The sequence below is a fragment of the Pan paniscus genome, chromosome 20 (assembly GCF_029289425.2).
Source record: "Pan paniscus chromosome 20, NHGRI_mPanPan1-v2.0_pri, whole genome shotgun sequence".
NCBI classification, from domain to species: domain Eukaryota; kingdom Metazoa; phylum Chordata; class Mammalia; order Primates; family Hominidae; genus Pan; species Pan paniscus.
In genome coordinates, this window is record NC_073269.2 from 59,255,902 (window position 1) to 59,280,873 (window position 24,972).

The following is a 24,972-nucleotide window of genomic DNA, read 5'->3' on the forward strand; positions in this document are numbered from 1 at the left end:
TATTCTATACCTTGTTTTTTAGGTATGGTGGCGATCACTCCAATATGACTTTCCTCATTCTTTTTTTTTCTTTTTTTTTTTTTTGAGATGGAGTCTCGCTCCGTTGCCCAGGCTGGAGTGCAGTGGCGCAATCTCAGCTCATGCAACCTCTGCCTCCCGGGTTCAAGCGATTCTCCTGCCTCAGCCACCAGAGTAGCTGGGATTACAGGCATGCGCCACCATGCCCAGCTAATTTTTCTATTTTTAGTAGAGACGGGATTTCACCATGTTGGTCAGGTTGGTCTCAAACTCCTGACCTTGTTGTGATCTGCCCACCTCTGCCTCCCAAAGTGCTGGGATTACAGGCATGAGCCACCGCGCCCAGCCCTGACTTTCCTCATTCTTTTAACAGCTTCACATACATAGCCAACATTCCCCTAATTTCTCAGCCAGCTTGCCTCAAGTTAAAACCATGAGACCGGTTTTGCCAAACAGGGTGTAAGTGTAATGTATCACTTTCAGGCCAAACCACTTAAAACTAAGTGTGACCTTCTTGCTTGTTTCCTTTGCAATAATCAGAGGCCCATTTTTGAGATGGAGAAACCATAATATGGAAGCCCCTCCGTCTCTGAGTTACCACATAAGCATCAGTTGCCCTACAGGGTCAACTATCCCAGTGGTGCAATTGACAGAAAAGACTCATTTTATACAGTAAGCTTCCAGGATTTAACAAAAAAGGTTTTGTATCTCCGGGCACCCCAGGACATGCCATTCCTTACAAGACTTTTAAAAGCAAAGCCTAGACAGCTTTAGCAATACCTTCTTTCTTGACAAACTGTTAGAGATCTAGGCCTGAAGGGCAAGGAAAGGACAATAAAGTCTGTCTTTCTACATCATTTGCTTCTCAATGATGCTCATCAAATTGCTATCAATCACTGTGTCATGTTTCCACTGCCAATTTTTTTAGATATTCACAATACAGCCCCCAAACCCCAACCTATCCTGTGTCTTAGTCCATTTTTTGTGGCTGTAACAGAAAACCTGACCTGGGTAATTTATATGTATGTATATAATTTATGTATGTGTATATATATAATTTATTTCTTCCAGCTCTGGAGGCTGGGAAGTCCAAGGCTGAGCGGCCACATGTGGTGAGGGCCTTCTTGCTGCATCATAACAGAAGTCATCACATGGTGAGGAGGAAGCATGCCAGCTCAGCTCTCTTTTCCTCTTCTTACATGGCTACTAATCCCAACATAGGGAGCCACCCCCATAACTTCATCTATCCCTAATTACCTCCCAAAGGCTCCCACCTCTAAATGCCATCAACATATGGATTTGAGGATTCAATTTCCAACATGAACTTTTGGGGAATACATTTGAACATGGCACCCAGTCACCATTTCCTAAAAGAATAATACTGCAGGTACCCAAAACAACTGAACAAAGACATTAGGCACCATTTGCATTCCCTCTCAAAGTTTCTAAAACCATCTCCAGTTTTGAGGTCAATATGTCTCAGCTACTTTTCTATACTGCAATGTCCTTTGTCCACTTAACAGTACCACCACTGCAATCTGGTGCTCAGAACTGTTTTCCAGAAGGCGTTTCCTGTATGGTTCTTGCTAAACTTTGCCAATGAGAAAAACCTGAATGGGCCAGGCGCAGTGGCTCACAACTGTAATCCCAGCACTATGGGAGGCTGAGGTGGGTGGACTGCTTGAGGTCAGGAGTTCAAAACCAGCCTGGGCAACATGGCGAAAACCTGTCTCTACCAAAAATACAAAAATTAGACCATCTCTTAACCCGGTCTCAAAATAAATAGATAATAAATTAAAAATAAAAAAAAATTTTAAATGCTGTTAAAAAAAAAAAAAGGAAAACCTGAATGGAATAGGAAAGGCAGAAGTGAAGCACTAAGCCATTAATCTCAGATGAATACTGCACAGACCTCACCATCTCTAATCCCAATCAAGCAGCCAGAAGCAGTAACTTCTAAGACATCTCTATGAGCTCTGGTTTCTCACTGAAGCTGCCAGTGACTATTTTTCTTTGATATTCCTGCTGGAGTCTTCCACACCTTTCACTGCTCAAGCACCTCCAAAATACTTTTTTTTTTTTTTTTTTGAGACGGAGTCTCGCTCTGTGGCCCAGGCTGGAGTGCAGTGGCACGATCTCAGCTCACTGCAAGCTCCGCCTCCTGGGTTCACGCCATTCTCCTGCCTCGGCCTCCTGAGTAGCTGGGACTGCAGGCCCCCCACTACCACGCCCCGATAATTTTTTGTATTTTTAGTAGAGACGGGGTTTCACCGTGTTAGCCAGGATGGTCTCGATCTCCTGACCTCGTGATCCGCCCACCTCAGCCTCCCAAAGTGCTGGGATTACAGGCGTGAGCCACCGCGCCCAGCAAAAATTCTTAACATATAACTATTCTTATTCTTGAAATAATTGTATACGTTTTCCTAAACACAGACTAATACAATCATTCAGAATAAAGCTAATTCCATGTTTTCAAAGTTTATTCATCACAATCTGTATTACTGTATTGGTCCTGAGTCTCACTCTGTCACTCAGGCTGAGTGCAGTGTCAGTCATGGCTCACTGCAGCCTCAACCTCCCTGTCTCAAGCTATCCTTTCACCTCAACCTCCCGAGTAGCTGGGACTACAGGTGCATGCCATGACACCCAGCTAATTTTTTATTTTTTGTAGAGATGTGGTCTCACTATGTTGCCCAGGCTAGCCTCGAACTCCTGGACACAGGTGGTCCTCTCTCCTGAGCCTCTCAAAGTGCTCAGACTACAGGTATGAGCCATAGAACATTGCCAACTTTGCCGAAATCCAGAATGCTATCAAGAAAGTGGAAAAACAGTACACAGAAGTGGAAAAAGTATTGGCAAATCTCATAAGGGTGTAGTATTCAGAATATAAAATAACTCTTACAACTGAACCAAAAATACACAATCTAATTTTTAAAACATTAAATGTTTGAGTAGATATTTCTCCAATGAAGATGCACATGGCTAATAAGCATAGGAACAGATGCTCAACATTCATCATTAAGGAAATCCAACCACAATGAAATATCACTTGTAAGTGACTAGAAGGCTATATACTACTACTGCTAACCCAACAACTAAAAACATCAATAATCGATAGGAAGTGCAGAAAATGGAACACTGGAACATTGCTGGTAGAAAAGTAAAATGGTGCAGCTGCCTTCGAAAACAGTTTGGCAAATCCACAAAAAGATAATCACTGATAATTACTATATGACCCAGAAATTCCATGTTTACAGACATACCCAAGAGAAGTGAAAACATGTATGTGCAAAAACATCTTGTAAAAAGTTGTTCATAGCAGCATTTTCCATAATAGCCTAATTTCTTTTTTTTTGAGACAGAGTCTCACTCTGTCGCCCAGGCTGGAGTGCAGTGGCGTGATCTGGGCTCACTGCACGCTCCGCCTCCCGGATTCATGCCATTCTCCTGCCTCAGCCTTCCGAGTAGCTGAGACTACAGATGCCCGCCACCAGGTGAGCTAATTTTTTGTATTTTTAGTAGAGACGGGGTTTTGCCGTGTTAGCCAGGATGGCCTCGATCTCCTGACCTCGTGATCCGCCCGTCTCGGTCTCCCAAAGTGCTGGGATTACAGGCATCAGCCACTGCACCCGGCCCATAATAGCCTAATTTCAAACAGTAGAAAGAGTTCAAATCTCCATCAAATAATGAATGGACAGACAAACTGTAGAATATTATTCAGCAACAAAAAGTGATGAGGTACTAGGCTGGGTATGGTGGCTCACACCTGTAATCCCAGCACTTTGGGAGGCCTAGGCAGGCAGATCACTTGAGGTCAGGAGTTCGAGATCAGCCTGGCCAATATGGTGAAACCTTGTGTCTATTAAAAATACAAAAATTAGCTGGGCATGGTGGTGCATGCCTGTAGTCCCAGCTACTCGAGAGGCTGAGGCAGGAGAACCGCTTGAGCCTGGGAGGTGGAGGTTGCAGTGAGCTGAGATTGTGCCACTGCACTCCAGACTAGGCACCAGAGTTAGACTCTGTCTCAAAAAAAAAAAAAAAAAGTTATGAGGTACTAACAAATATTAATTTTGGGTGGGTGGTATTTTTTATAGTGACAGTTTGCCCAGGCTAGTCTCGAATTCCTGGGCTTAAGCGATCCGCCCATCTTGGCCTTCCAAAGTGTTAGAATTACAGACATGAGCCACTGTGCCTGGCCTAGAAATTGATTTTTTTTTGGACAGGGCCTTGCTCTGTCACCTAGGCTGGAGTGCAGTGGTATGATCCTAGTTCACTGTAACCTCCAACTCCTGAGCTCAAGGAATTCTCCTGCTTCAGCCTCCTGAGTAGCTGGGACTATAGAAATGTGCCACCATGCCCAACTAACTTCTAAATTTGCAGACAGGGTCTTGACATATTGCCTATGCTAGTCTCAAACTCCTGGGCTCAAGCAATCTCCTCGCCTGGGCCTCTCAAAGTGCTGACATTACAGATGTCAGCCTCCCTGCCCAGCCGGCTAGCTGAAAATTTAAACCACAGATGAGTATTCACTCCAGCCCCACCAGATAAACATCGTAACACCCCAAGTCGATCATCTTTCACTGCCTTCTCTAGCCATTTTTGAACCAGCTTGGGAAGTCTACCCTGTTCTCTCCAGAAAGCCTTTCGTAATAAACATTCTTATAATATTTTGATGTAGAGTACCACGAATCCTGAAATCTAAACCAAACTTTGCACGGGGTTCCCTCCTGTTCCAATGGAGTGGCGACAAGTGCAAATCAGTAAAAAAAAATGTTTTGGGGGTAAATACATGAGGTTTCTAGTTTCTTTAAAAAAAAAATCCATTGCCTATGTTCATTATTAAGGGGAAACTCATGAACACTAATTTTTTTCAAATTATTTTGCGGAGTGCTCCAAGTACAAAAAAAGAAGTTGTGTTATTATTTCAGAAATTTCATTTACTAATAATTTTCATAGGCTTACATTTGTTATTTTCCTCTCAGGTAAAAGGCATGCAGAAATAAAGTTATGTAGAAAAAAAGGCATGTAGAAATATAACTGCACAGTGCATATTCATGAACAGGAAGACAGGTTTCAGGGGGTCTGATATTGTCCCACTATGGCATGGCATTTTCATTATAGCCATAGAAGTCATCTAGGGCAGAGTCTGGAGAAAATATTTCAAGTGCAAATTATGAATATATACTTCTTAAATTGTATACTGTTTGAGCATAACATGGATAGAAATTGTTATAGATGACATTCAACCTTGAGAGTCTAATGATGTATTATAGTGTTTGATATTAAGTGTCCCAATGAGGTGGGATATGCTTGGGTTGACGGAAGGCACATGATTCATTCAGGGTTACTAAAAATGATTATATTTTACTAATTAAGACATAAGAAGTATAATATATTCTAAATAAAATGGTATCAAATGCAATCTCAGGGGCCAAATGTGAATCCCCTATAAGAACACTACTCTGGTTCTTTTGATGGAACTGTCCTCTATGGTAACCATTCTCTCTTCAGTTTCCAAAAATAAGACCTATGTTCAATAATCTGTGATATGCAACAGTAACTACCTTTCAAGAGAGGGTAACTATCATTCCCCCTCCATTTCTTTCTACCACATATGCAGTCTCTAGTAACCGACCATTTTACTTCCATGAAAATCTCTCAATGTCCCACTGTACTCTTCTTGTTTCATGGTCATCTTGTACTGTCACCAACCTCTCCTATAATCGACAAAGGTCCCCAGTCACATCAACAATTCTAAGGGGTCCTGACCACATAAAGCATATGTGTTAGACAATAGTTTTACCTCTCTTCTGGCACAAACCCCCATGCTCTTATAGTATATTAGTGTTCTTGGCTGGGCACGGTGGCTCATGCCTGTAATCCCAGCACTTTGGGAGGCCAAGGCAGGTGGATCACCTGAGGTCAGGAGTTCAAGATCAGCCTGGCCAACATGGCGAAACCCCATCTCTACTAAAAATACAAAAAAAAAAAAGAAAAAAGAAAAAAAAAAAAACTAGCCAGGCATGATGGCGCATGCCTGTAATCCCAGCTACTCGTGAGGCTGAGGCAGGAGAATTGCTTGAACCCGGGAGACAGAGGTTGCAGTGAGCTGAGATCGTGCCACTGCACTCCTGCCTGGGTGACACAGCAAGACTCTGTCTCCAAAAACAGAAAAAATTAGTGTTCTTGCTTTTTCCAGGTTTCAGTAATATAAAGAAGCCACACCTAAGGAAGTGGTCTCTTCCATCTTACATCCATTCCTTGAGACAATCATGATAAATGAAAAGCATGCCATGAAGATTTAACAGCAACAGATTTCATACTTTAAAAAATATGAAATAACTGAATAAAAAATTTTTAACACTGAAGTTACATCTTTCCACAGATGTCCTTGCTCCTCTGACACACACCATGAGTTTGTGACTTTTTAAAATTGTCTGTGAATTTAACATCGATCACTTAATCTTCAAGACGGAATAAAGACTTAGTTCCCTCTAGCCTGAATTTTTGTATGACAAAATGCTTGCATATAAGGATGAATTTCCATCGAGAAATTTAAAATAATTTACCACCTTCACTTGTAATGCTTCTCTCCAATATGAATGGTGTATCCTGAAGTCAGAACATTGCTTAAAGGACTTGCCACATTTGTATGGTTTCCATCCTGAATGTCTTCTGTTATAACCATAATAGGGTAAATATTTTTATAAAGCTGTTCACATTCATTATATTGGTCAGGCTTCTCTACAGTAAGAATTCTATGATGTTCCACAAGGCTTGAACTTTGGATAAGCCTTGCCATACATGTTATCTTTGTGTGGTTTATCTCAAAGATGTATATTCTGGTATCAAGTGAGACATAAGCCATAGCTAAAGGCTTTACCACATTTTCGTTTTATATGGTTTCTTTTCACAATGGAGCCCCTGATGCTAAGTACAGCTTGAATACTTAATTTTTGTCTCATTATATTTGATATGTTTTTCTCTATTATAACTTTTTTGATGATCTCCAAGGTTTGAACTTTGGAATAAAGCATTACCATGTATATTATTATGTTTACAATGTTTCTTTTCAATGTGTATTTTCTGATGTCTAGTGAGGTTTGCAAATTGGGTAAAAGCTTTGCCACATTCAGCACATTTGTAAGGTTTCTCTCCAGTATGGATTTTCTTATGCTGAGTAAGATTTGAACGTTCAGTAAAGGCTTTGCCACATTCAGTACATTTGTAAGGTTTCTCTCCAGTATGAGTTCTCTGATGACCCCAAAGGTGTGAACGTTTGATAAAAGCTTTATCACATTTATTACATTTGTAAGGTTTTTCTCCAGTGTGAATTCTCTGATGTTCCACAAGACTTGAACTTTGGATAAAAGCCCTGCCACACACATTACATTTGTGTGGTTTCTCTCCAGGATGTATATTCTGATGCCTAGTGAGATGTGAGCACTGCTTAAAAGCTTTGCCACACTCATTACATATGTAAGGCTTCTCTCCAGTATGGATTCTCTTATGTTGGGTAAGGCTTGAACGCTCAGCAAAGGCTTTGTCACATTCATTACATTTGTAAGGTTTCTCTCCAGTATGAATTCTTTCATGACCCCAAAGGTGTGAACGCTGGATAAATGCCTTACCACATTCATTACACTTGTAAGGTTTCTCTCCAGTATGCATCCTCTGATGACTTGCAAGATTTGAATTTTGACTACAGACCTTGCCACATATATTACATTGATATGGTTTCTCTCCTGTATGGACTCTCTGATGCCTAGTGAGGTTCGAACACTGGTTAAAGGCTTTGCCACACTTGTTACATTTGTAAGGTCTCTGCCCAGAGTGAATTCTCTGATGATTAGTGAGGTTCGAACTTTTGCTAAAAGCCTTTCCACAGTCATTACATTTGTATGACTTTTCTCTAATGTGTGTTCTCCCATACTGTGTATGTAACAAAGGGTATTTCAAAATCTTCCTATATTTATTACAAATGTTTTTGACACAAGGAGGAAGTGGTGAAACTGAAGAACTATTGATAGACTTCTCAACTGGATTACATTCATACATTTTCTCCCCAGTTTGAAATCTCTGTAGTTCAGCCAGCTGTGCCTGTAAGCTTAATCCAATTTTATTTTCAAAACACTTCACGTATTTGTTTCCAGCATACCTTATGTTATTTTTCAGTTTTAACAAATTCCTTATAAATGGCTTGTCATGGATGAAATACTGGTGTGCACTATCTCTTATAGAAACACTCTGCTTTACAGAGAAATATATTGAGGATTTATTATGTTGTTGATCTTTTCTGTGAGTGAGATTTTTGTTACAGGTCAAAGGCATTCCTTTGTAATTTTTTGCATCATAGTCCCACAGGCTGTCAAACTTAGGCATATTTTCCCAGACTTCCTTGAGGTCAAAATTGTTGATGCCATGGCTTTCCTTTCTTTCTAATATCACCAGATGGTATAATTCCTCTTTATTATTTTCCTTTGGTGATAATCCCTTGCTTGTAAATCCAACGGAAATATCTGAAAGATATTAAAAAAACCACAGGCTTTCCATCAAATGGAGTTGCAAGGTAAATATTTTATTAAAATACATATTACAAGAAAGCTAAGATTTACAATGAACAGAGTTATGAAGCTTCTCAACTGTCTTTAAACGTTTAACAACACAAAGGGACTAGCTGTCCTCAATAAAGTAACATGGTAACAAAACATGTAACAAATTATTTTAAGCACAGTTTAAAACACCCTATAGCTAAAACACTCATACTATGTAAATCCACATAAACTCTGAAAGAAGAGGTATTTTTCCACCACCACTCCAAGGAACACGTAAGTTGGCATAGCTATATGGTAGTCTCATATTTGAAGATAAACAAATAGTAATGCATTATTTAGTACATAATTATTACACACAAAAGGTAAGGCACAGCTCAAGCTTATCTAATAAAAAATATTTAAAAAAGACAATTCATAATTGCAAACAAAACACTGAAAGAAAAAATTCGGAAGAATTTAATAAAATTTTGAATATTTACAAATTGCAAATGTGAGTACTTGTTATAAAACTACTTACACCCATGTAGAATGTGCATTTTGCAGCATTAACAATTTGTGCATGGTGGTTCTATCGCATAATATATACTGAAAAACCATCATCTGTAAATCATTATAAAAATAAATAAAACACTTTAGTAACCTGTGAAAATCTAACAGGCAAGTTAATGAACAACCACAATTACAAAATTGTCAGTGAAATTCTAAAGAATTACTGCTTATGAACAACAGAAAAAACAGAAGGGACACACAATAGGAAAAATAATATGTTGAGAATCACTAAATTTTGAAATATCAGCTTCAGGTAAATGCACATTACTATAAAGATGAAGAATTAGGAGGGGAGTCTGAAATAATTTCATGCCTGCAGTTATATGACAGCAGTATATAGAGAAACTCCCTGACTAGGAAATGTCATCTAGTTTTCCAGTTCTACGGCCAAAAAATACATATAATGAAAGCTGTGTGCTTTAACATTTTATTATGTAGAGTCAGAGAAAATGTTGATATGAAAAAAAAAAATTACAAAAAAGAAAATATGTAAGATATAATGCAGGCAAAGGTCAATCTCATAAGAAACATGACAGACACTTGACATATCTTATTCATAAAGGTAACTTTTCAAAGCATACTAAATGCTATGCAAGTTACTAAGGTCTCTAACAGCACTAATTGATGTAAATCCTCTTGAGGTAAATTATCGCACCTTTTCATACCAAAACAAAGGGCTGAAGAGGTTTACATATCTATCCCTAACTCACAGAGAAAGCACATCTGAAAGCCAGAATCTGAACCTGTGTGTGCGGGCTAAGATGCCATGTTCACAGCATTAAGCACCACTGGCCACCCAGGGCAGCACGGATTATAAGTCACAGCAAATACGAGGAGTGTAGGAAGAAATGTTTCAAGGCAGATATGGGACCTGAGCTGTGTCACCTATAGTGTGACAGCACCACTGCTCTCAGATAGCATTTAAGTCACCTTATCTTGCACAAGTTGTTTAGACAGTGACCAGATCATGCTGCTGTCCTGAGTAAGCTGTCCTGTGTATAAGCAGGAGTCATTCTTTACACAGTGTGTGCAATGAAGGGATGTTATTCTGTGCTAAAAAGAAATGAGCTGTCAAGCTATAAAAAGACATGGAAGAAATTTATTTTATTTATCTATTTTTTGAGATGGAGTCTCGCTCTGTCGCCCAGGCTGGAGTGCAGTGGCGTGGTCTCGGCTCATCACAACCTCTGCCTCCCAGGTTCACGCCATTCTCCTGCCTCAGCCTCCTGAGTAGCTGGAACTACAGGCGCCCGCCACCACGCCTGGCTTATTTTTTGTATTTTTAGTAGAGACGGGGTTTCACCGTGTTAGCCAGGATCGTCTTGATCTCCTGACCTCGTGATCCGCCCGCCTCGGCCTCCCAAAGTGCTGGGATTACAGGCGGGAGCCACCGCGCCCGGCCCTAGAAATTTAAATGCATATTATTAAGTGAAAGAAGCCAATGCGAAAAGGCCATATACTATATGGTTCCAACTCTATGACATTCTGAAAAAGGCAAATCTATGGAGACAGTAAAGAGATCAGTGGTTGCCAGGTGCTGGGGGGAGGGAGAGATGAACAGACAGAGCACAGATTTTTTAGGGCAGTGTAATTATTCTGTAAGATACTATTATGGAGGATATATGTCTATTATATATTTGCCCAAAGCATATACATAGAGTGAACCCCAACATCGACTATGGACTTTGGGTGATAATGATGTGTCAATGTAGGTTTATCAATTGTAACAAATGTACCACTGTGATGGGGGATGGTGATAATGGGGGAAGACGCTGTGCACGTGTGGGGGCACAGAGTATACAGGAAATCTAGTACCTTCCATCAAGTTTGCTGTGAACATAAAATTGCTAAAAAATAGAAAGTCTATTTTTAAAAAGTATAAGCTAAGAGTTGATATAAAGTTACAGGAAACAGAAGTAAAAGGAATAACTAATACTATCCTTTAACAAAGTTTTGGAGGTTATATATGTTTTGAGGAAACTAATACTCAGACATAAACACTCAAGGAAGAAATCTTCTGGTAAAACACATAAAACATCATGAAAGTATATGAAGCAGAAAAAAATATATACAATAAAACAATATTCATGCATCTCATGGCCCCACACACTGTACATATAAAACAAAAAACACTAAGAGTATCATGAAAACATGTAACGGCTGATTAAATAAATACAAGTTCATTTATACCAATGACATTGGCAAAATGAAAGTGTCAGTGGCTTAAACAAATTATACTGAACTTTAAAAATGTATGCCTAATTCAACTTTATAAGCTCCCTCAATAAAGGCATAAAAATCATACTGAAGAAAATGTACAACTGCACGTTATGGGATGAATAATGTGGTATGAGCAACAGTTTGGTCAACATGTTCGCAGATATGAGGTTGAGAACTTGGAGAATGCTCTTCCCAGGAGAAACTCCTACACCTTGTACTGCCGGCTCCAAGGGGATGATCAGCATATATCTAACCAGCGCTGTCACACTGCCCTTGGGAGACACTGGAAACTCCACAGAAACCAGAAGGTCAGAAGCACTTATCCCTCCGGCTGTCCTGATTCTCTCTCAGCATACTGGGACATGCAGGCTACTCTACTCAGTGGCTTCAAGAGGCACCTCTATGTAGCAGAATGATACTGTGACAGATTAATTAATGTTCTCTTTCAAGAATGTTCTGTCACCAAGGAAACCTCTTCCATGGGAGAGTCCACCAAAAGTTGTCCATCGCCTATTGGTGGGTTATCACAGCAGAAAGAGAGGAAATTTCAGACTCTAGGAATGTGTATTTTTCTTTTTCTTTTTCTTTTTTTTTTTTTTGAGATGGAGTTTCACTCTTGTTGCCCAGGCTGGAGTGCAATGGCGTGATCTCGGCTCACCACAACCTCTGCCTCTCGGGTTCAAGCGATTCTCCTGCCTCAGCCTCCCGAGCAGCTGGTATTACAGGCATGCGCCTACACACCCGGCTAATTTTTGTATTTTTAGTAGAGACGGGGTTTTTCCATGTTGGTCAGGCTGGTCTCGAACTCCCGACCTCAGGTGATCCGCCCACCTCGGCCTCCCAAAGTGCTGGGATTATAGGCGTGAGGCACCACGCCCATCCGGAATGTGTATTTCAAAAGCAACTTTCAGAGGCAAATCTTAGAAGAATATGGAATCAGGAAGACTAAGGTCTCCCTAAGTTCCTGGATAGAGTAGAAAGCTAGAAAAGGGAGAGAAATAAAAGATATGGGAGTAAAATAAAAGGGTCGGATTTTGTAGGATTCTTAGGAAGAGGCAGTGTGCTCTGTCCACAGACTGCAAGGTGAGAACCTAAAAGAATGAGATATATTCCCATTTTGGAATGGCAATCAAAAAGAGGATCTCTCTGTCAAGTCTTTATATTAATGCTGAGTAACAATCTCAAAAGCCTGCCCATTCCCCTTTAGACACATGTGGCAAAAGCAGAACTGAAGGAATGGCCAAGGGGCTTGAACAAGTAGAGAGACCGACAGTCTTTGAAATTTCACGGAACCCCAGATACATTTTGGGGGAGCCATTGTTTTCCCATTTTCCTGAAAAGTTCTTGCAGGTATAAGAAATAGGAATAGAAATTGAATAGGTTCTGGAGCCAGGGCTACAAAGGCCCCAGCTCTGATCTGTATAGACTGAAAACCACACATCAGATGAAATTATATACACAAAAAGAGAGTCCTTAAAAACAGTCATTTCGGTCCCTCTCAAAACCAAGAGACCAAAATGGTCAGAGGGGCCAAACAGTATTGTAGGTCATGATAGCACCTTTGCTTTTGTGTCTGTATGAGTTGGGGCATCACGGGAGAGTGGGAGTTCAACCTTTTACACATTTGAATAACAGTATGTTGGGGGACAGTAGGAGGGGGTGTGGACTTTGCTTTGAGAGCTCATAAGAAATAAACTTTTGTTTTCCCACTGATCTTTCCCATTTGCAGAGTTTCCCAAACAATACTCAATGGAGTAGCTTACTCTGTGGCCATCTGAGCACTTATTTGTGCTCACATTCCTACCTACCTGATTTTTTCCCTATTTTCACTTCACTTTCCATAGTCTAGGACTCTTTCCTATGCTCCAAAATGAACATAATATTCAGCTCAGGAAAGATTTCAACTTATAAAGAAAAAAAGGAACATGGTATGCTCTGCTTTTCCTGGATACATTCCCAGCCCTTTGTTCAGCTACGAAGAGAGGACATTACACATGGGTCTGCAAAACTATTTCCCAAAACAATTTCATAAATTAGTCAACGGACTGCCTTCTTCTGAATGCTTAGGGATTATTTTAAATATGCAGACTCTGAAAAAAGTACTGAATCAAAGGCACAGGGATAAAACCATGATACCAGATACTTTAAAACGTTTTCCATAAGGTTTTGTAAGTACTGATATTCTGGAACCACCACTCGTCAAACCTGATTATGCGCAGAACTTCTGAAGAAAGGGGAAGTTTAAAGTCTATATGCTACATTATGAAGCCTTTCCACTCTCAATCAAAAAGTTTCAATCTCCCCTGTTAGAACAGGGATCGGATTCAGACAAGCATATCAGGGCCTCCCAAGAGACTCACAAGGAAAAATGTAAAGATGTACAAGGGTGGTTACCGTTTTCTGGAGGGATGTTATCCTCATCGAGAGAAAGCAGGTTCCTGTAGTTCTCCAACATCACGTCCCTGTACAAGGCCCTCTGGGCAGGGTCCAGGCACTCCCACTCCTCTTGAGAGAATTCTATGGCCACATCCTTGAATGTAAACAGTCCCTGAAATAAAAACACACTTCACCAAGTGGACACAGGAAAATTTCTTATTTTCACACAAAATGACAGAAAAGAGGTGTACATATTCACTGATTTATGTGAGTTAATGCAAGCAACTTATATATCCCTAATTTTATTTTTTTTAAACGGAGATGAAATTACATAACATAAAATTAGCTATTTTAGGCTGGGTGCAGTGGCTCACACCTGTAATTTCAGCACCTTGAGAGGCTGAGGTGGGAGGACTGCTTGAGCTCAGGAGTTTGAAACAGTCTGGACAACGAAGTGAGACTCCATCTCTACTAAAACATTTAAAAAATTAGCTGGGCACAGTGGCATGGGCCTGTGGTCCCAGCTACTCAGAAGGCTGAGGTGGGAGGATCACTTGCACCTGGGAGGTGGAGACTGCAGTGGGCAGTGATCATGCCACTGCACCCCAGTCTGGGAGACAGAGCAAGACTTCACCTCAAAATAAAACAAATAAATTAGCCATTTTAAAGTACAATTCAGTGGCATTTAGTACATTCACAAAGTTATACACCACCACCTCTGTCTAGCTCAAAAACATTTTTATCAACTCCAAAAGAAATGCCGTACCCATTAAGCAGTCACTCCCCATGTGACTTTAACATGAAATAGGCTTAACCAAATAGGTAAGTGACTTGCATGCTGCAAACTATGAAATACTAATGAAGGAAATTAAAGCAGACAAAACAAATAAATGGAAAGATATTCTATGTTCAAGAACTTAGAAAATTAATACTATGAAAATGTCCATATTATCCAAAGCAATCTACAGTCAATGCAATCCCTATCAAAATCACAGTGACACTTTTTACAAAAATATAAGAAATAATCCTAAAATTCATATAGAACTATAAAGACCCAAAAGAGCCAAAGCAATTTTAAGCAAGAATATCAAAGCTGGAGTATCACACTTCCTGATTTCAAAGTATATTACAAAGGTATGGTAATCAAAACAGTATGGTACTGGCATAAAATAGACACACAAAACAAAAGGACTAGAATACAAAGCCCAGAAATAAACTCACACATATACAATCAACTGATATTTGACAAGTGTGTCAAGAATACATAATGGAGAAAAGATGCTGTCTTCAGTAAATAGTGCTGGGAAATCTGTACACCCAAATGCAAAAGAATGAAACTGGATGCTTATCTTATGCCACAAATAAACTCAAAACTGACTAAAGACTCAAGGTAAATTTACTCAATTTACCTTGCGTCTTTAGTTTTACCTGAAATTGTAAAACTCCTAGAAGAAAACATAGGGAAAATGTTCTTGACATTATCTTGGCAATGATTTCTTGGATATAACACCAAAAGCGCAGGCAAGAAAAGGAAAAATAGACCAGTGGGACTACATCAAACCAAAACACTTGTGCATACCAAAAGAAACAACCAACAGAACAAAAAGGCAACTTATGGAATGGGAAAATATTTGCAAACTATATATCTGAAAAGGGGTTAATATCCAAAAAATATAAGTAACTCCTACAACTCAAGAGCCAAAAAAACTAATTACCCAATAAAAAATGGGCAAAAGAGCTGAACAGACATTTTTTCCAAAGAGAATATAAAAATGGCCATTAGGTACATGAAAAGGGGCTCAATATCACTAATCACCAGGAAAATGCAAATCAACAACATAATATGATCTCACATCTATTAGGATGACCACTAAAGAAAAAAAAGGACAAGCAATGTCTAGGATGTGGAGAAAAGGGAACTGTTGTACAATGTTGGTCAGAATATGAATTAGTGCAGCCACTATGGAAACAGTATGGAGGTTCCTCAAAAATTAAAAATAGGCTGGGTGCGGTGGCTCACACCTGTAATCCCAGCACTTTGGGAGGCCGAGGTGGGCAGATCATGAGATCAGGAGTTCAAGACCAGCCTGGCCAACATGGTGAAACCTCATCTCTATTAAAAACATAAAAATTAGCCGGACGTGGTGGTGGGCGCCTGTAATCCCAGCTACTCAGGAGGCTGAGGCAGGAGAATTGTTTGAACCGGGGAGGTAGCAGTTGCAGTGAGCCAAGACTGTGCCACTGCATTCCAGCCTGGGCAACAGAGGAAGACTCCATCTCAGGAAAAAATAAAAATAAAATGACCGGCTGGGCGCAGTGGCTCACGCCTGTAATCCCAGCACTTCGGGAGGCCAAGGCGGATGGATCACACGGTCAGGAGATTGAGACCATCCTGGCTAACATGGTGAAACCCCGTCTCTACTAAAAACACAAAAAATTAGCCAGGCATGGTGGTGGGCGCCTGTAGTCCTAGCTACTTGGGAGGCTGAGGCAGGAGAATGGTGGGAACCCGGGAGGCGGAGCTTGCAGTGAGCCAAGATCGTGCCACTGCACTCCAGCCTGGGTGACAGAGCGAGACTCCGTCTCAAAAAAAAAAAAAAAAAAAAAAAAAAAACGACCATGATCTAGTAATTCCACTTCTGGGTATATATCCAAAAGAATTAAAATCAGGATCTTGAAGAGAGATAGGTACTTCCATATCTATTGCAGCTTTATTCTTAATAGCCAAGTCATGGCTAAATATCCATCAAGGAATGACTGAATAAAGAAAACGTACACACACACACACACACACACACACACACTCTCACACACACACGAATATTATTCAGCCTTAAAAAAGAAGGAAATCCTGCTATTTGCTATAGACTACCTGAATGAAAATGGAGTATGTTATGTAAGTGAAATAGGCCACACAGAGAACAAATACATGACTCCACTTATATGAGGAACTGAAAACAGTAAAACTCATAGAAACAGAGAATAGAATGGTGGTTGCTAGGTGCTGAGTGGGGAAATGGTGAGGTAGTAATCAGTTTCAGTTACACAAGATGAAAAAGTCCTAGAGATCTCCTGAATAACACAGTGCTTATAGTTAATTCTGTATTGTATACTTAAAAATTTGTTAAGACGGTAGTTCTTAGGTTGTATTCTTATAAAAATATGAAATAATAAAGATGGCAAGAAAAAAACTTTCTGAGGCAATGGATATGTTTATGACAGATTGTAGTGGTGGTGTCAGAGGTATATACTGATCTCCAAACTCATCAAATTGTATACATTACATATGTATAGGTTTTTATGTCAATCATACCTCAATAAGGAAGTTAAAATTCATTTAAAACTGAATTTTTCAGTTTTCCTTTTATTGATTTCCAATTTCACTCGATTGTGGTGTGAGAATAGTTTTATAAGTTGTAGCTTTTTAAAATGTATCGAGACTTGTTCTGTGGCCTGACATGTGGTCCATCCTGGAGAATATGCTATGTGCACTAGACAAGAGTGCAGATTCTGTTTTTGCTGAGTGCAGTTTTCTTTCCGTGCTTGTTTGGTGTAGTTTACAGCAGCAGTGTCCAACCTTTTGGCTTCCCTGGGCCACACTGGAAGAGGAAGAATTGTTTTGGGCCACACATAAAATACACTAACACTAATGACAGCTGATGACCTTAAAAAAAAAAAATCACAAAAAAATCTCATGTTTTAAGAAAGTTTAAAAATTTGTGTTGTGTCACATTCAAAGCCATCCTGAGCCACATGCAGTCTGTGGTCCATGGGTTAGATAATCTTGGTTTAAAGTGTTGCTCAAGCCCTTTATTTCCTTACTAATCTTCTGTCTGGCTGTTCTATCCATTATTAAACAGAGAGCATAGAATTCTCCAACTATTATAGTAGGACTGTATCTCCTTGTAATTTTTGTTCCAAAATATTTGGGGTGTTGATATTTGATCCATATTTTTTATAGCAGTTACATGTTCTTGATGGATTAACCCCAATATTTACTGTCCTTCAACATCTCTGGTATCAATTTTTGACTTAAAGTTTATTTGGTCTGCTATCTATATAGCTATCCAGCTAGGTTTAATATTTGCATGAAATACCTTTTTACATCCTTTTATTATGCTTTCCAGGCTATTTGTGTTTAGCTCTAAAGGAAGTCTTTTATAAACATTATATAGTGAAATCATAGTTTTAAAAAATTATTCCTCCAATAAGTGCCTTTTAAAGGAGAATTTAATCCACTTACATTTAAAGTAACTACTGATAAAAGAACCACTTTTACCATTTTGCTACTTGTTTTTCACATGCCTATCTTTTTTGTTTTGTAATTATTCCCTTACTTGCTTCTTTGTGTGTATAAGTTTGTGTGTGCATATCATTTCGGTTCCCTTCTTTACATTTTTGTTATTTTCTTAACGGTTGCCCTGGGAATTAAAATTTCCATCAGAAGCTGATAATAATTAAGTTTCAATCGATGCTAAGTTGGCTTCAATTGCATAACAACTTCTGTTTCTATATAGCTCTGGCTGGTTCTCTTTATAATGTCAAAAATTACTTCTCTATGCATTTTATAGCCAGTAACAGATTTACAATTACTGTTTTATACATTTTTAAATCATATAGAAAAAAAGTTTTTAAAAAACCAGTAATATTGGCTTTTGTATTTGTACCTACGTAGGTGTTTTACCTGTATTAATTTGTTTTTATGGCTTTAAGGTACTGCTGGTGTCCTTTTACTTCAGCCTAAAAGACTTTGCTTAACATTTCATGCAGGGTAAGTCCACTAATGCAAACTCCCTCAGCTCTTGTTTATCTGGGGATCTCAATTTCACTGTCAATTCTGAAGGATAATTTGCCTGATACTGAATTCCTGCTGGATAGTTCTTTCATTTCAAACTTTGAATATGTCATTCCACTAATGTCTAGCCTCCATAGTTTCTGATGAGAATTTGGCTCTTAATCTTTTTGAGGATCACTGTACATGACAAATTATTTCTATGTTGCTACTATCATGATTCTCTTTTCCTTCCACAGTTTGATTATGTGTCTTGCTGTGGATCTCTATAAGTTTATCACAATTAAAGTTCACTGAGTTTCCTAGGTATACAGGTTCATGTTCTTTATATATTTGGGAGGTTTCAGTTCTTATTTCTTCAAATATTCTTTCTGCCTTTTGCTTTCTCCTTTTCTTGGAAAATTCTTATTAAGCATACATACATATGCTTCATGGTGTCCCAAAGCTTTCTTATATTGTATTTTTCTTCCCTTTCTTCTGCTCAGATTAAATAATTTCAATTAACCTAAAGTTTAGGTTAGCTGATTCTGTATTCTGTCACTCTACTCTTGAAACTTTATAGTTGAAATTTTCACGTTATACTTTTCAGCTCCAAAACTTCTATTTCACTTCTTTTTAATAATTTCTATGTTTTTACTGATATTCGTTGAAACACTGTTGTCCTACTTTCCTTTAGTTCTTTGTCCACCGTTTACTTCAGCTCTCTAAGCATGGTTAAGATAGTTGATTTAAAGTATTTTTTAGTAAGTGTAATGTCTGAGCTTCCTCAGAAGCATCATTATTAAGCCAGTAATCATGCTTCAAATTGCCCAACCTGGAGGAATCCTCACACAGCTGTAGTACAGTTGGCCTGCTCAGAGGCAGCCAATGCGGATTCTTTATAACGGAGAAAAACTGTAAACAACCAATGTGTCTTCAGTAAGAGAATGCTCCAATGAGAAAGTAAAAACTCAAGTTGTCTCTGTTTACCAGCAAAAAACCAAAACAAAGACATGCAGTATACAAATATACAATTTTGCAAAACAGAATATCACAACAAAATATTCACTAAACATTTTCTAAAATTAAATTATGATTTTTACGACTTCTCTTCCATTGAAAAGAATGAACAGTAGTTCCTGATGGAGATAGTGGGTGATGGTGGACTGGACAACATAATGTTTTACTTTTTAGTCCCTAAGCATCACTGCATGACATTTTATCATAAAAAATATATATATCATGTGATGTTTACTACAAAAGAAATGTAGTATTTAACAAGTAGTGTAATCAGAATTTGGCCCCTGCCTCTCTGATGACAGAAAGTTCTGCTCACAGGTCTTAGCTATATTATAGCCATCTTTTGGCTATTATTTTTTAATTATTATTATTTTTTTTTTGAGATGGAGTTTTGCTCTTGTTGCCCAGGCTGGAGTGCAACGGCACGATCTTGGTTCACTGCAACCTCTGCCTCCCGGGTTCAAGCGATTCTCCTGCCTCAGCCTCTCGAGTAGCTGGGATTACAGGCATGTGCCACCATGCCCAGCTAATTTTGTATTTTTAGTAGAGACGGGATTTCACCATGTTGGTCAGGCTGGTCTCGAACTCCTGACCTCAGGTGATCCACCTGCCTCAGCCTCCCAAAGTGCTGGGATTACAGGTGTGAGCCACTGCACCCAGCCCCTTTTGGCTATTATTAAAAAGTCAAAAAAATAACAGATGCTGGTGAGGTTGTGGAGAAAAAGGAACACTTACACACCGTTGGTGGAAGTGTAAATTAGTTCAACCATCCTGGAAGACAGTGTGGTGATTCCTCAAAGATCGAAAAACAGAATTACCATTCAACCCAGCAATCCCATCACGCGTGCACGAACATACACATACGTGCATATGTTCACTGCAGCACTAGTCACAATAGCGAAGACATGGAATCAACCTAAATGCCCACCAATGGTGGACTGAATAAAGAAAATGTGGTACACATACACCATGGAATACTATGTAGCCATAAAAAAAGAGATCATGTCCTCTGCAGGGACATGGACAGAGCTTGAGCCCACTATCTTTAGCAAACTAACACAGGAACAGAAAACTAAATGCTGCATGTTCTCACAAGTGGGAGCTAAATGATGAGAACACATGGACACATAGAGGGAAACAACACACACTGGAGCCTATCAGGGATGGAGGGTGGGAGGAGGGAGAGGATCAGGAAAAATAACTAATGGGTACGAGGTTTAATATCTGGATGATGAAATAATCTGTCCAACAAACTCCCATGACACAAGTTTAGCTATATAACAAACCTACCCCTGGACTAAAATTAAGAAAAATAATAAATTATAGACATTTTTATCTAAACACCCACTGCATGAGAATTCCCAAATGAACAGGAGAGTCTTCATGAGATGGATGCACTGTGAAGAATTTAAAGAACCTCCTGCTGTTAAGACAACTATGTTGATTTAATATTTTAAAACCAATTATGAAAAAAGACTACCTTCTCCATCCCCAATGTCTACTTCTGAACTTCCCATTCTATTTCAAATTAATATTTTAGAGCCAGAAACACACTGATTCAATTGTTTAGCTACAAATGTATTATAAACTCAAGCTAAGCAAGTTTCCCCCATCAGTCTTCTTTTTCAAAGTTTTCCAGGTATTTGTGCACATTAATATATCACTTCCATATGCAGCTTCTTTAATCCTGGTTTATAAAGAGCTGAAAGGGTATCCAAATGAAGTCTCTAAACAGTCACTACCACCCAACCTCACTGACACCATGGAGCCTGCCCCCCATACCCAATCCATGCCTAGGCATAAAACCCTTTCCAGAACAATCATCTGAACGGAGCCTTTTCCAAAGTTCCGTGTTACTGGGTCACAGTGAGATGGAATCTATGTGGAGATGGAATTGAGGGAAAGCCCTGGGTGTGAATATACACATTAGTCAGGACACTTCAGAGCCAGATAAAATTAGCAAGTCCAAAATATGGCATTTCAGGAAGGAGAGGACAAAACAATGAACCAAGAATATAACTTTTACCTGAGAAAGAGCCATTCCCTCCTCTTCTTTCTTTCCTCTTCCTCTGAGTTCTCTTTCTCAGGTAAGTCAGTCTGTATGTCAAAAATATGTTGTTTAATGCTTAAAATCAACACACCCCCTTCCTCTACCACACACACACAGGAAGAGGCTTGATATAGAAAAAAGATGGTCCTTAGCTTCCAATTGCAACAAGAGTGAAAATAAACTCATGAAAAAAATAAACTCCTAAACAGAGACTAAGAAGTGAGTTATTCCACCTATGTCTTCAAAAAGTTCTCCCTTCTTGCTGAAACCCACACATTCTGCATCAATTGCATTGTCCTTTGTCCACCTGACACTCAGCCAAGAAAAACTGTTGTGTCCAAGTTCATGGCCAGTATCCAATGACTGTCAGTCAATGCAGGATATAAAAGCCTAAAATTGGAACAGGTGAAGAGCCACCATAGCTCCACGAATCCCTGCTGTAGCCATACTAAGTAGTTTAGACTTTTGTCCCACAGGCAGGGGGAAAGCATAAAAAGATTTAATGCCAGGAGATGACATAATAAAACTTAAGACTTACTTCTGATGTAGAGATAGGGAGAAAGAATAAAAAGCTGAGAGAGAAGCAGCTCTCCTATCTCTAACCCTATGCCCCGACCCCTTTCCTAGTAGTTTCCATCATTTTTGGAGGTCTCAGAGTCATTTAAGACTAACTGTAACTGGGCACCCTCTCTCAAAAAATTGCCACATGCAGACACATGCTCAATCCTGAAAATCATTTCAGGGATCCCATCGGCTCAGATTCAGAATTTCTGGTATACCCATCATCTCCACGTTACAGGTGGGCACACTGAGCCTCAGAGAGAGGAGATATTTCACCAAGTTACCTGGAAAAGGTCTGAGTTGAGTGAGCAGAACTCAGTTGTAAATGAATGTTGAAATGGTGGCCTGGATAGGGCAGTAGCAAAGGTTTGTCCTTATTTCCAGATCACCATTCACATTCCTGAGTAGAAACTTCTATTTCATGGGTTTAATTGATCCCAAGGATTTAATTCTTTTCCAGAAAAATATTCAAAAATATGAAATTACAAATAGCTCTTGGAAAGCATGAAAGGGGGTCAGCTGTGGAGATTAGTGCTGAGTAATCTCTTCATTATGAACAGACGGGCTCTGTTGGAACAAAATTCCACACCAATCCAGGCCATTCTTCAACATCTTGCAGAGAAAGGACAAAGGGGACCTGGAGGAACATCTACTTAGTGGGAGGCTTTTAGATGACATAAGGGAGTAAAGAAACTGAATACAGCTGAGCCTTGAGCAACACCAGTAGTGATGGGGTGCTAATCGCCCCCCACCTCCAGTCAAAAATCCAGGTATAACTTTTGATTTCCCAAAAACTTAACTACTGATAACCCATTGTTGACCAGAAGTCTACTGAAAACATAAACAGTTGATTAACACATATTTTGTATGTTACATGTATTATATACTGTATTCTTATAAAAAAGTAAGCTAGAGAAAACATGTGATTAAGAAAATCATAAAAAAGGGAAAATATATTTACCATTCATTAAGAAGAAGTGGATCATCACAGTTCTTCATCTTCCTCACATCCTCCCCGAGGTCGTATTGTGTGGGCTGCAGTGGAAAAGGAAGAGAAGAGGTTCATTTTGCTGTGTCAGGAGTGGCAGGGGTAGAAGAAAATCCCCTGTATAGTTGTACCTGCTTAGCTCAAACTGGTGTTGTTCAAGGTCAACTGTATTAAACTAACTGGTTAAACCAGATTTTAAGTGGTAAAAGATTATCAACACCTTAGAGTGAAACACTGTGAAATCAAGTACCAGACATAAAAGAATAGTTCCAATATATGATAAAAAGTAGAAAGCATTGAGGCCAGGCGCGGTGGTTCACGCCTGTAATCCCAGTGCTTTGAGAGGCGGAGACAGATCACCTGAGGTCAGGAGTTCGAGACCAGCCTGGCTAACAAGGTGAAAATCCCGTCTCTGCTAAAAATACAAATTCACCGGGCATGGTGGCGCATGCCTTTAATCCCAGCCACTCGGGAGGCTAAGGCAGGAAAATCGCTTGAACCCTGGAGGCGGAAGTTGCAGTGAGCCGAGATCAAGCCACTGCACTCCAGCCTGGGTGACAGAGTGAGACTCCGTCTCAAAAAAATAAATAAATAAATAAAAGAAAGAAAAAGAAAGCATTTAAACCTCATAAGCTGAACAATACATTTAAGAGAAAATAATTTGAAAAAATTTTTTAAATCCAATAAATTATGGAATTACATTTACGACAAGTTGAATACACGTCAAATTTAGAAAATGACACAAGCCACACACAAAAAATGGAGGGAATAATATTGTTAATGTCTGTTTGTAAAAGCAGCATATGGTGTCACAGTTTCTTCCCATTTCTTGACTCTCCTCAAGATCAGAGAAAGGGAAGAGGGTGAGCTGGAATTAACTGAGCTAAGTCAGTTAACCCTCTGGCTGAATAAGGGTTGCTTCTGATGTAATAATTAGAAAACGCAGAAGCCTCACCCTAGTTTTGCAATTTTCATTCTCTTCTGCACAAACAATGAGACAAATTTTAAATTAATTATAGAGCCATACATCAGTACTTCACAACTTAATGTTCCATATTAAATCAACTCCACACTCGCATGGATTTGGGTGCCCCCCCTTTCTCCACCATTATGTGATTTTTTCCCCCCCCTCTATAAACGTCTCTCTTCCACCTTCTGTTTCTTTCCTTTTCTTTTTCCCATTTCGGCGTTTTCCTGTCCCTTTCTGCTCATTTGGCTTCCCTTCCTCTCCTTCTCTGACAGTGTTTGGCCCCATCCTGGTAGCATCCTTTTTTTCAGTCCCTGCTATTGTTTCTGATGGTTCTCTAATTTCGCGCATTTCTCTCTCTTTATCCTCCATTTCTGCTTCCCCTCTGTTCTCCCCGGAGGAGGGCGAAGGGTGTGTATCCACCCCGAGTGAGGGCTTTACCAGCGGGAGGGAAGAGGGAGTCAGAGAAGAGTTTTAAGCAGAGAAACGACGCGGTGGGCGGTCGGTGTCCACACTGACCTAAAGCAAAAAGGTCGGGGCCAGTACCCACTTCAGAACGATCTTAATCCGAAATGGACGCAGATCTCTAGACCCTCTCGGAGCGACGGGACTGGGAACGTCTTAGGGCCACGCCGCGAGAGGAATGAGCACGTTCGGGGTTTTAACCTACAGGGCGACCCCAAAACCCGACAGCGGAGCGTGGGAACCTGTGGCCCGCGAGGCGCAGGCTTGAACCCGAAAGACGGAGACTCACCCGAGAGCGCCAGTAGCCCCGCGAGATCCGCTTCCGGGTCGGCAGGAACCTGCGCGTGCGCGAGTGCACTGGGGCGGCGCAAGGGGCAAGGGCAGGGGCAGGGCGCGGACAACTGTGGGGATGGGCGGGCAAATGGCGGGAAT

General features: G+C 39.8%; 1 protein-coding gene across 4 annotated transcripts; it reads right to left on the reverse strand.

The window, feature by feature from the left end:
* Window positions 1-57: 57 nt before the first annotated feature.
* ZNF677 (zinc finger protein 677) lies at window positions 58-24,972 on the reverse strand. Of its 4 annotated transcripts, none has more exons than XM_003805841.5 (5): window positions 24,830-24,972; window positions 23,082-23,155; window positions 21,536-21,606; window positions 13,737-13,890; window positions 58-8,537 (listed from the first exon to the last, which is right to left on the reverse strand). In XM_003805841.5, the coding sequence occupies exons 3-5, from the start codon at window positions 21,548-21,550 to the stop codon at window positions 6,949-6,951; spliced, it is 1,758 nt and encodes a 585-aa protein (XP_003805889.3). In that variant the 5' UTR covers window positions 21,551-21,606; window positions 23,082-23,155; window positions 24,830-24,972; the 3' UTR covers window positions 58-6,948. The 4 variants fall into 4 exon arrangements, with proteins under 4 accessions (XP_003805889.3, XP_008973869.3, XP_008973881.3 ...); XM_008975621.7 differs by having other exon boundaries at window positions 24,595-24,849; XM_008975633.6 differs by lacking the exon at window positions 24,830-24,972 and adding an exon at window positions 24,626-24,819.

What these genes read in the sequence shown, in the direction of transcription:
- ZNF677 (XM_003805841.5), bottom strand. An exon ending in TAACATCCCTCCAGAAAACG is followed by an intron (nt 8,538 to 13,736) that starts GTAACCACCCTT and finishes AATATCTTTCAG; the next exon opens with ATATTTCCGTTGGATTTACA.